This window comes from Anser brachyrhynchus (assembly GCF_964034855.1).
Source record: "Anser brachyrhynchus genome assembly, chromosome: 3".
Lineage (NCBI taxonomy): Eukaryota > Metazoa > Chordata > Aves > Anseriformes > Anatidae > Anser > Anser brachyrhynchus.
Window position 1 is genome coordinate 100,987,613 of NC_137696.1, and position 12,002 is coordinate 100,999,614.

The 12,002-nt window shown below is 37.2% G+C and overlaps 1 protein-coding gene across 1 annotated transcript in view; it reads right to left on the reverse strand.

Moving 5' to 3' along the window:
- TINAG (tubulointerstitial nephritis antigen) overlaps window positions 1-11,303 on the reverse strand; it is a 48,553-nt gene extending 37,250 nt beyond the window's left edge. The window contains exons 1-4 of the mRNA XM_080586010.1: window positions 10,410-11,303; window positions 6,009-6,072; window positions 4,899-4,988; window positions 3,183-3,297 (exon numbers count right to left, since the gene is read on the reverse strand). Of these exons, the coding sequence (XP_080442136.1) occupies window positions 3,183-3,297; window positions 4,899-4,988; window positions 6,009-6,072; window positions 10,410-10,779 (639 nt within the window). The 5' untranslated portion in view covers window positions 10,780-11,303. The remainder of the gene's footprint in view (window positions 1-3,182; window positions 3,298-4,898; window positions 4,989-6,008; window positions 6,073-10,409) is intronic.
- Window positions 11,304-12,002: the final 699 nt, after the last annotated feature.

A 12,002-nucleotide genomic window follows, 5' to 3' on the forward strand; every position in this document is an offset into this window, starting at 1 on the left:
TTGTCATTTCAAAATGCAAGATTGTCCTGTAGCCAGAAACATTAGTTTTTGTCTGAGAAATTGCTACCCTGATATTGAGAAGTACTGCTGTTCTGTGATAAATGGTAAGTCTAGACAATTGTTTCTCAATGTATGCTCCATAAACCACCATTAGACAGTACAAAGCAATCAGAAAAATGACTGGCAAACCATTTTTAAACCTTCATATGTATTCTATGCAGTGAAGCTAGCAGTCTGGCCAAAATGGAAAGGTAAGGAGATATAGAAGAATACTCAGATTTCACCTATGACTTCAGAAATGTTAGATGGCCCATCAGATAAAAAAAGGTTACTGAATTTACAAATGTAAAAATAGTTTTTTGTTTGTTTTCCTGAGGGATTTTTTTTTAATGTTAAATTATTTTTAATATAAAAAATAAGAAGGGGGTGTGGACATCACAGGGCTTTGTAAAGACAATAACAGAATTTTTAAAAGCTTTGTAAGTAACTTCAAGAATTCTGTGTTTTCCCTAAGATTGAAAGTAGCTCTATCACAGAGTAATATTATGAAACCAAATTTGTAGCTGAACATGTCAAGTCAATGAAACAACTAAAAAACCTTTACTCCACGACAAAACACTGCTAAGAACTAAGAATCTGATGTAGATAAAGTGATTAACACAGAAGGGCTTTGCATTCTTGAATCTTTTTTTTTCGTCGTACAAAATTGAGTAAAGAGCTCCTTCTACGCGAAAATGGTTTTCTCAAGAATCCCTAAAACACAAAAGGAAACAGCAGCCCCTTAGTTACCAAATGCTGTAATTTATATTCAAGATAGTAGACCATTAGCATGCTGAAGAAATGGCTTTCATTTCAAGTCAGAAAATGTTGTATTTAATGAATAGATAACTATGGTTTTCTTTCTCCATTAGCAAAGCCAGCAGCTTTTAATCAGATCAACACTAGATAGAGCCAAAAGCTCCCAAACACTAATTGTACCATTTTTATCGACTAACTATGTGACTTTGGGCAAGTGACTCACAGTTTTCACACTAGCAAAATGGGAAAGACAGTAATAATCATAGTGCCTATTTTATCCACAGTAAGTAGTACCTTGGCCTGCAGGTAAATTAGTACTCAACAAAGTCACTTGAAGGCCAAGCCATTAAAGTTTGAAGAAAACCTCTGAAAAAAAAATATATTTAAAAATCATCATTTCTGAATTTCTCATCATTTATAGATTTTTACACATTTCTGAGCTGTCACCTGGATGCAGAAGCTTAATGGAAACACTTTAATAAAAACTCACTTTTTTTTTTTTTTATCACTTACGTGTTTGTAAATGCGTTTGTATGCTTCACAAAATATCAGTTACAGAAAATTATTGATGGAAGGGAAAGCCAAAGCAAGTTTATCTGAAAATCTAGGAAGACACATATCTTAAAAAGTGCCTGGGAGTTATCTCCATGACTACTGTTGGTCTGCCAATTGGAAGAATTTGTCTCTACCTCTGGTGAGCCTGATCCATGCTACGAGCTTTCTGGATCATTCAATGACAGTAGATATTGGGCCAGCTATGAAGAGATGATTTATCACATCTTTACACAGTGGGCATTTAGGTCCTGATAACTGCTGATTCACATGGAATCACCTAATACAGTGATTAAAGTTTGGCTTAAGGGAATAAAAGCATGTTTTCTTACATTTCTGGGAAGTATTAAAATGTGGCAGATTGAAAATTTCCTGAGGCAGAATAATGACACTTAAGATCTGATGTTCTTCTTGAAAACTGTAGAAGAGGACAGGATCAGGGAGCTTTGGAGCTTCACAGGAAGTTTCAGAGAAAAACATTTTTAAATCAAAACAATCCAAGACAGAAACCCCTAGGGTAGGAACAAGGAAGTTTTAATACTTCTGAAGAGAAACCATAGGTAGACGATGGGCTCCTGTACAATTCAGAATAATTTTTTTGTAAAAAGAGAATTCTCCAGAAGCTGGGAAAGACATACAGAGATTATTATTTTATGTTTTTAGCTTTTGTAAGTAAATAGAAAGATTTCTTAGACTCCTGTGCAAAGCATGTGCTTCCAGCAACATCTATGACTTTCTGAGGGTTACATGGAAAAATTCATGGAGCTGGATTTCTGGAGAAGAATGCATTCAGGCTCCTAGGGTTTCTGGCATGGCCAAAGATATTTGGGTTGTGGCTCACAGATTTTGTAAAAAGAGAGCAGTTAGACAACACGTGCCTGAGAAATGTTTCAGGCAGAACAAAGGCCATAAGTAGTGCAGCTGTCAAAGAAGCTACAGGAAGCTTAATAACAAAGATGCAATAGGCTGGACATAAAAGAAAGCCTACTGTATTCTGGGCTGCATTGAAAGAAGCATAGCTACCAGATCGAGGGAGGTGATTGTTCCCCTTACACTCTGCTCTTGTGAGACCCCTCCTGGAGTGCGGCATTCAGCTCTGGAGCCCCCAGCACAAGGGCATGGAGCAGTTGGACTGAGTCCAGAAGAGGGCCACAAGGATGATCAAAGGGCTCAAGAACCTTCCCTATGAAGAAGGGCTGAGAAGCTGGGCTTATTTAACCAAGAGAAGAGAGGGCTCCAGGGAGACCTTATAGCAGCCTTCCAGTACCAAAAAGGTAGCAGAAGCTGGAGAGGGACACTTTATTAGGGAGTGTAGTGATAGGACAAAGGGTAACAGCTTTAAACTGAGAGAGGGTAGGTTTAGATGAGATATAAGGAGGAAGTTCTTCACTCAGCGGGTGGTGAGGCCCTGGCACAGGCTGCCCAGAGAAGCTGTGGATGCCCCATCCCTGGAGGTGCTCAAGGCCAGGCTGGATGGGCCTTTGGGCAACCTGGTCTGGTGGGAGGTGTCCCTGCCCATGGCAGGGACATTAGAAGTAGGTGGTCTTTAAGGTCCCTTCCAACCCAAGCCATTCTATAACTCTAACACTGATATGTGAATAATGGTGCACAGCTTCCCAATTGATACCATTTTATTTTGCTCCTCCTTGCTGAATGTCAATAGGTATGACTATGGCTAGCAGACTATCTCTGTGGCTAGGAGAGTTTCTGGAAGTTTCTGGGAGTTTCATATACAACATGGAAGCATTTAGCGTTAAATACCTCAATCATAATCTTATATTTATTCCAATAATGAATATATTAAAAAAATAAATAAATCACCTGATACTTACTGGAGTTTCTTGCATATTCAGCAAAGAATGAGATGGAGGTAATGTGCCCAGCCGCTTTTTGAAGCCTTCTTCCAGTGTCATTCCCCAGAATTGACTATAGTTGTCAGCTTTCCATCTTCCTCACAGACAGAAAACAAGCAAACAAAGCCACATTTGAGATATTGCTCATACTAATACCTTGCTCCTTCTTTATAAGAGCACGACTAAAAATAACATCCAGAAATAAATGTTTCAAATTATGTTTTGAGACATTCTATTAGATGTGCATGAGACAATCTTTAGTACAGGGTTTTCACTACAGATAAATTTAGACTAGAGCAACACAGCAGGATATGAAAAGTGATGATCTGAGGTCAGCATTGTGTCAGCCTGCAGCAGATGAGCATGCAATGCTTCAGAGAAGCACTAGAAAATAAGGTGCTCAATAAAAGCAATTACAGTTGTCTTGAAGTTGTGCTCACATTATGCTTCAGACCAGATGCCAACAGAGAACTAATAGCTTCACATAGTGGGTTATTTTGACTTCAAGCTCTGGCGCACCAGCAGTGTTTGTGAGACACTGCTGAACCACACAGAAAGCCCAGCTGTTCTGCCTCAGTTTTACATTAATATTCAGAAAAAGAAACATTTTTTAATTATTCCCTCCCTACTCTACCTGAGGAAGGTAGATTAGCCTCAGAATCTAGCACTAACCCTGAAAACCATATGCACAACATAAAAAAACCTTACGTTTACACACTTTTTGAACAAACTGAAATTGTATGTATTACTGGAGAAGGACTGAGCCACAGGAGAGAGCATTCTCTTCATTAATTTCTTTCTTGCTTGTATATGAGGAAAACAGGTGAGATTCATGCTGCCTAAATGAGAAGCCTCATCACTCTTGGTCTGCCTGTAATCAATGGAGAATATGGACACCTGAAGAAGCTGGGTCATATCTCAGGTGGACTAAGGCACTCTGTGGTTATCAGGCTCCAGATGCCTGACTTAATTGTCTGTCCTAACTCAATTGGTTTGAATCTCTCCCATGAAGTACAACATGTTCTAGTACAGAGTGACAGCTTGAAATCTGTGCACCTGTGTAGGTTTCATTGGTGAATTTAGCACCTCAGCTGCTAGGGAGGCAATCACTATATCTCTGTCTGTAAATTACCAGCAGGCTCCCAAGGCACTGCTCTGATACCAGGGTGCCCTTCTGCACTACAGGGAACAAGAACTGGTAACAAGAAAAACACTGGACCTCACAAAGTTCTGATGTCTTGGTCCTTATCTGGCCCATTCTCTCCTCTTCCAACACTACTTAGAGTCCTGGTATGTAGAATGATATTCTTGAGGGTAGGCACCAAAAAAAAAAAATAATTAAAAAAAAAATCTATCCTAAGCATTGAAGTGAAGAATCAGGGAAGATGATCTAAAGACCATTTTGTGAGGAAAAAAATAAATAAATAAAATCATATGAATTTTGGAGAGTGTCTTAGATAGGTGTGTACAATATTAGCTCTTACTAGCATGAGACTTCCAGTATCTTTCCACTTAAAATTCTATAATCTGCCAGAGATTTAGAAAAGTTTTACAGATGCACTTTTACTATCATATTCATGGGATGTAACTGGGGAAGGAAAAGACAGAGAGAAGCATATAACTTGTAATTTGCACTTACATACTATAAGCAATAAAGTAGATGACAACAAAACCTTAAAATAAAAGTATTCTCACCCATAATTTCCAGAATTGATGTTCTGAATCAAGTCTGGGCGAACAAGACATACTTCATTTGAACATTTCCAGTTACTTTGGAAGCATTTGCTGAAAGGGCAAGAATATCATTGAGCAGAAAATAAATTGTCAAAAGAAATATATGCACTTTTACAGCAGAAGGGAGGGGGGGAACCTAAACTATAAATGTCACAGTAATTACAAAAACACAATTTTACTTAGTGTCACTTCAGTACCTAATGAATCCTAATTGGAATGAGGTGGGAAGGTTTACAGCTTGTGGAAAACATCATCTTTGAAAAAATTTGCTTCCATCTTTGTAAGGCCAAGCCTCACTAGAAAAAAAAAAAAAAGAAAAAAAAAAGAAAAAAAAAAGAAAAAAAAAAGAAAAAGAGAGAGAGAGAGAGAGAAAGAGTTTATCTTTAACTCTGGAGAACCAGAAAGGAGCTACATGGCTGCAGATACTTTGCTCCAAAGACCCTGGGACAAGTTCAAGGCAGGTGGATGCCACCGGAGCCCACTGGGCTGCCCTGGGTTTGGAGGTATGGAGCCAGCTTTTGGAGAGGAAAAGCAGGTAGAGCTGGGGCAGCTGACTGCCAGGGCCAGCAGCAGAGCATCCTGCCTGCTCCATGCAGATGTCCCAAGGTGGGGAATGGGATGTTCAAACAGTTCTTCCATTTCCTACATAAATTATATATCCTCCCCCTTACAAAAGTGTTCATCTCTTGTGCCAGAGCAAAACGTTATAAAAATATTCCCCAAAATTTTAATGATATTGGTTTTCTCTGTATTCATGTCAATGTCTAGGTCTATGCCAAAACCATTTCCACTCATGTCAGAGTCAGCAGATTGAACAGGGACAGAACTAGGCCAGTGGGGAGGAGACTTTAATACTCTTGGTTTTATGTCTTGATTAGAAAACCCATTGACCTCTTGCTATTCTTCTATGTTGGCTGTAGTTTAATTCTATGACATCTTAATACAGAATTACTCTTCCAACCATTGTGATTTGATTACATTTAATATGAATTTAGGGATGCTCACTAACGTAATTCCTGTTTCATGACATATACTAAATTAAATTCAATTTGCTCTTCTCTGAAACATTACCATGAATTGCAGTTGTCTTTAATTATTGTTCCTTCTCCATAATATCGGCCATCTTTATAACAACCTGCCAACATAACATATAGATGTGTGAAAAAAATAATTTTCTTGAACTGAATTAATTCAAAAATTTTGTTACGATTGAATTAATAGGTTGTATGCAGTATACTTTATTTAGGTGAAAGAAAACAACTATTTCCATTTTTTTCCCAGTAATGAAGGTAGTTTGGTGAATTTTATTTTTTTCCCATTTACATTATTATTCATACCAAACAAAATCAACAACAGATTCAAAACACTCACTGAAAAGTGATTATCTTAGATATAAACAACAACACAAATCAAATTATTTTCTAGTAATAAAACAATACATTTTAATAAAGATCATTTTGGATAGGTAATTAAAATAGAATTCAGTTTTCGAGTTACCGATTTTTTTAAAAATAATACCTGTTTCAAAACAGGTATTGTATTATGTTATCTTTTCTTGGCAGAGTTTAATTCATTTTTGAAAAAAAAAAAAAGAGAGCAATTATTTTTAAATACAACACTCCTCCTATGTATATATCTTTTTTTGATAATAATTCACTGAGAAAAGACCTTGCGTGTGTTATAAGATCTTCCACATAAACATATTATTCAGTGTACTTAACTTCCAAGACTAAAAGAAAGATCCAGAATGCCTGCAGTGGGCTTTGAATCAAATCTATAATAAATATAGAATAGTTATCATATGGGGCTCTGTTTTCCAGCCTTTTGTCATGCTTTCTCTACAGACACTGGTGATCCTAAAGGTCATAATCCTAAAGGGATTATGTTTCTTCCCCCAGTGAAGGAGTTGGAGCAAGGAACTCCAAACTTTTTTTTTTTTTTCTCCTCCATTTTCAAGAACCTTTAGCCTCTTTATTCATATTTTATATGAATAAAGTGTTGACTTGCATTAGCATTATACCATGCTTTTTTCTTTTCAAGCATAAGGAAAGTTATTCTCCATCTCACAACGAGGAGTAGAGTCCATACACATTCACTCCTCAGCAACGTAGACCTCCTTTACTGACAGGAGAGAACTTCATACCAAAGTGCAGAAGTGGACTAGAACCAATTAGTTAATTATAAATGCCTATTTTGCCCTGTTAGCCATACAGCAGACTACATTAACTAGTGCAGACATAGGTGATTTCGCCCAAGCAGTCTGAGGCCCAAAGTGTCTGCTCTAATTCAATTTCTGCTAGGAATTGAGACATTTTTCAGAGAATATCCAAGGCAAATTACTTAAGTGTCACAGTTTATCATAGTGTGCCCCAGTGCCAACATCAGACAGTAGCTGGAAGGAGGCATAGAGCAAGTTATTTAAAATATAGCAAGGGAAGGAAGTATTAAAGCAGTGGTCTCAGAGACAGGATGAAGCTTCATATGAGCTCTGCTAGCAGCCTTCACAACCCATGCCTGAGAAAAAAATGCAAGCCTGAACAAGTATAGAAGAAGCTTTCAAAAAATACATGCTTAAGGAATAGAAGATTAAGAACAGTTTCATTAGCCTATCCAAATTAAGACTTGAAAGGCCAGGAGTGCTGTCTGTAAATTTGTCTAAGATATCAGTGTCAGAGTAGAGATGTCTAAGCTAAAAGACACTGGTTGCATAAGAACAGAGGTAGTTTATCTGGCCATGAGTATATTAGGCTGGAATATTAATATAGTGGGAAATATATAGTGGGAAATATAGTGAGAAATATGTGGGAAATTAATTCATTTTAAGATGCAGCCTGATGACTTCATGGGACTGTATGGTGTGAAGATCATGGTAGGAATGAAGAGGACTTGATAAACCAGGACTTCCTTCCTGGTTCAATGTTCCTGAGTTCCTATAATTCTCACCTCATTTGCCCCACCTCTGTTGTAAGTAGTCTTCTAAGTGAAATGTGTCCAGATGTACACACTTGTAGGCCAGATCCTGACTGTGTAGTGTAAAATCAATTAGCAAACTCTGTAGGCATCCCTTTTATACCACTACCAGTGTGAGATTTAGTGTACTGAGTTAGATAACGCTTTTTGTACCATCAGAGTAATTGAAACAAAAAGAATAAATAATAAATGTATTCTATAAATAAAACTCTAAAAATTCTCATAAGAACAATAACAACAAATCCAGAACTTCTATTCAGTGTCTAGGACAGGTGAAAGAGGAATGAGTATATACAGCTTCTTGTGAAATGGCACAAGAAAGCCATTGAAACATACTGAATGCTGGGTTCATAAAGACAAAGTCAAAGCAGTTCCACACATTTACATCTGGAGTCCTCAGCATGATGCAGACAGACACTTAGGGTGTACAAAATAGCTCACTACTGTTGTGCACCAAGTCACTGCGCTGGGATGCAGAAACACAGCACTGTGCAGTTTTATTGCATTTCGTTCTATCCCTTGTAAAGTACTGAAGTTTATTGGTTTATTTAAAGCAATATGACTCAGAAAGCACTGAAAGCAAAACCACAGGCAGCCAAAAGATCAAAATCTTCAAGGTGAAATGTACTTTGGTGTATGTGGTCTGGTAGTTCTTAAATAATTCTTAGCCAAAGGCAGAAGCAGTCTCAGTTATTAAAAGTTAGCCAATATACTTATGGCATTTCTAAAAATGCTTCATAGTTTGCTTAATCTTCTGACACTCAGTCTTTTTTGTTTCTTCATTTTTTCCTTCCAATTTCATTCTTTGCTCCCTGTCCCACAGTCATTTCAGTTCTAGAAAGTTCCTTCTTGACTGATATTTTTACCTGCTGTATTTTGCCTGCTTTGTTATTCTCCTTTAACCCTTTAAACTACTTCTATAACAAATATCCAATAAACAGATTTTTAGAAAAATACATACTTTCCATCAATGAAACACTTTCTGTACCAGAAAAACATCAGCATCTTTTGATGTGAGATATAAATTAAATAAGATAGCAGCTCACATATAGAATGAATAAATGTGCTTGAATAGATTAAATAGCATTGCCACCTATGTCAGGCTTGTATAACCCAGGAGTTACAAAACAGTGAACACACATGCAAAAGTTGGATTGAGAAAAACAGTACAAATATTACCTGTCACTTATTCCGTTACCTAAAACTTCTGTTACATTTTTACCTTTCAGAGGTAGGCCTGTCACAGGACCCATATGGCAAAATGCTGCAGGTTTTGTAGTGATTCCCCTCCATTAAGCAGTCTGCAAAACCTTATCCCAAGGCTGTCAGCTCTGGAGCAGAAACAGTGCTCAGGGCTTACACAGAGCTTATGACAGCAACCCCCCAATCTGTTGGAAATAATATGCAACAGTGCATCCTAAATAAGTATGGAACAAATGTCTTTATTTACATAAATCATAAAACATTCTTTCAGAGGATTAGAAACACTTTGGAGAATCAAGCTTGTTTTGCAGCGTTTGGCATTTTTGTTACTCCCACCTATCAGATTTTGGCTGTGTGCCTGGCTTAAGAGCACAGGCTCATGAAGAGCTTGTGGTCTGAGTGCTAGAGTACAAACAGCAGAGATATCTCATAGGAACAGTTAATTTTTAAAAGCCATGGTAGTATTCTTGTTGATTTTAGGCTTTTGCAAGTTTGGTAGTCTTTACGTTTTCAGATAAATTTGTCCTAGCAAGAAGCTATAGTCTTAAAATTACAATTCTAAAACTGTATCACCAGCAGAGATTTGCCCTCCACAGAAACCATTTGTAAATGCTGCTTGTACATATTTGTGGGTTTTGTTTGTTTGTTTTTGTGGTTTTTCTTTTTTTTTTTTTTTTTCAATCTTTAGTTCTAAAGACAATAGACTAAGATTAGTTTTGGAGGAACTTCCACTACAAGCTAAGCAGCAAGAAACTATAAAAGGACAATATGCCAGTCAGAAATCCTTGTTCTAATTACATCCCTTCAGCTAATCCTGCACTGAGATGCTGCAAGAAAAGTGGTGTCCCAGAGGAGAGCTCTGGTGGATCTAAGCCATTACAGAATACCTCAGAGCAGTACCATTTAGGATAATCATCAGTTTTCAGAATGATCTGTTTGTACTGATGGGTACAAAATTTAGATCTTTCTGTTCATCTTGTGTTAATCTGTGAAGCTGAGATTGATGAGATCACATTAATTTCAAACTGATGAGGTTATCTCTAGAAAAGTTACAGGTGAAACAGAGGTTCTGGCCAACAGAGATACAATCGAGCCAACTCTAGAAATGTATCCCTAGAGGCAAAGAAATAACAGGAAGCATAATTCTTATTTCAGCTTTATAAACAATGTCTTTGTCCACTATGTCTGTAGGAACGTTTTCAGGATGTACACACTTTAAAGATTAATCAGCAATTTTACTTCCAACTATATTTTTCTTGTGGTACAGTAATACCAACTGGGTCTTTTCTCTATACCTACCTGATGTTGGAGGTGGCCAAGGCTCATCTGACCTGGTGGGCTCAACAGTGTTGTCACAGACATCCCAGTAGTCAGCACAACAGTCCACAGGGCCAGGAGGACCTGTGGCACAGAACTGGTCACAGTAACATATAGCTGCTCTGGAGGCAATGGTAAAGCTGCAGTCATCGTTTCTTCCTGTGCAGCAGCCTCGTATCCTGCAGGACTTTCCTTGATACAGACTCCTTTTCAGCCTGTCCCACCCTGAAGAACCACCATCTTCAACAGAGTAAAGTCCCCGGGGCAAATTTCTTCTAGAGTCAAGCTGCTTTGCCATCCAGACTTCACTTGCAATGCAATATAAGAGCAAGATCTTACTTTTGAGCCACATTCTTCCACCTCTAGACACCTTTTTTAAGTCTCTCTGTGCTTGACTTTTATCAGCAAATATCCATTTACTGCAGATGCAATACCTCCACTTACTATTCAGAAACAAATCTGAACAGAAAACTGCAGACTACAATATTTTATGAAGGCTCTGTATTTGTTAATCATTAGTCAGACATGTTATAAACTGTTTTATTTGCCCAAGATAAAAAAAAAAAAGATACTGGAAATAAAGCCACAGCTATGTATCCATCATTATGAAATGTTGGGTAAATTCTTTTGTGAGTAAGAAAGTTTGTAGTAAAGGTTTCTTATGCAGAATATACACGGTCCAATATCTTAGTTCTATACTTTAAGCTTCTAAAATCAAAACGTGAAGAATGAGCACATGGTGTTAAAGGAGTGTCTCTTTCCTCCTGGCTTCATTTACCTGTAACTAATATGTTCTCCAGATGACTGGAAATTATACTTAGATTACATTTCACCTTCATTTTCCTATCTGATATGCAGGGCTATATATCATTGACTTTCACTGCAGTAAACATATCCTGCATCCCCCCTTTTCTATCTTGTTTCCAGTGATCTAGGTTTCCTTTATATGCTTAATTTTGCGCTGTTTTACTGTGGGCACATTTTAAAAGTCAGGTGATATTCAACATAAAATATTACCCAAAAGATATTCTTTTTAAGTTCACATTTCTTGATTCAAAATGAACTTGGAAATCTATGTAAATAGGGTAATAAATACTAACTAGTGAGTCCTCATTCCAATTTAAAAAGTAAATGGCTGGAATAATAAAACCATGAAGATAAACAGTAGATATCAAAACACATGCATAACAGCCTTTATTAATTGTTCCGTGCTCTCCAGGTTTTTTGACTGCAGACTTAAATATGCATGGTACAGTTGACAAAACCTAAAAGATTCAGAAAAAAAGAGCAAAGTATTTTGAAGCTGCTAGCAGAGATAACAAGGCTAAGTTGCAGAAAAATAACATACTTTGAAATATGAACAGTTACAAGACAATTTAAGTCTTCAAAGCTGAAAAAGCAGAGGTAAAAAAAAAATGTCATTCTTCCTTTTCCATTTTGTAGTGAATGAGAGGACCCTGAAGAAGTTAATGGCAGAGAATGAAGGGAATCTTTCCCTTTGTGATTTCTACTGGATTGTTCAGTGCTGCAGAAGGTCACAGAATCAAAGGACAGCTACTTTTGAAAGCACAACTG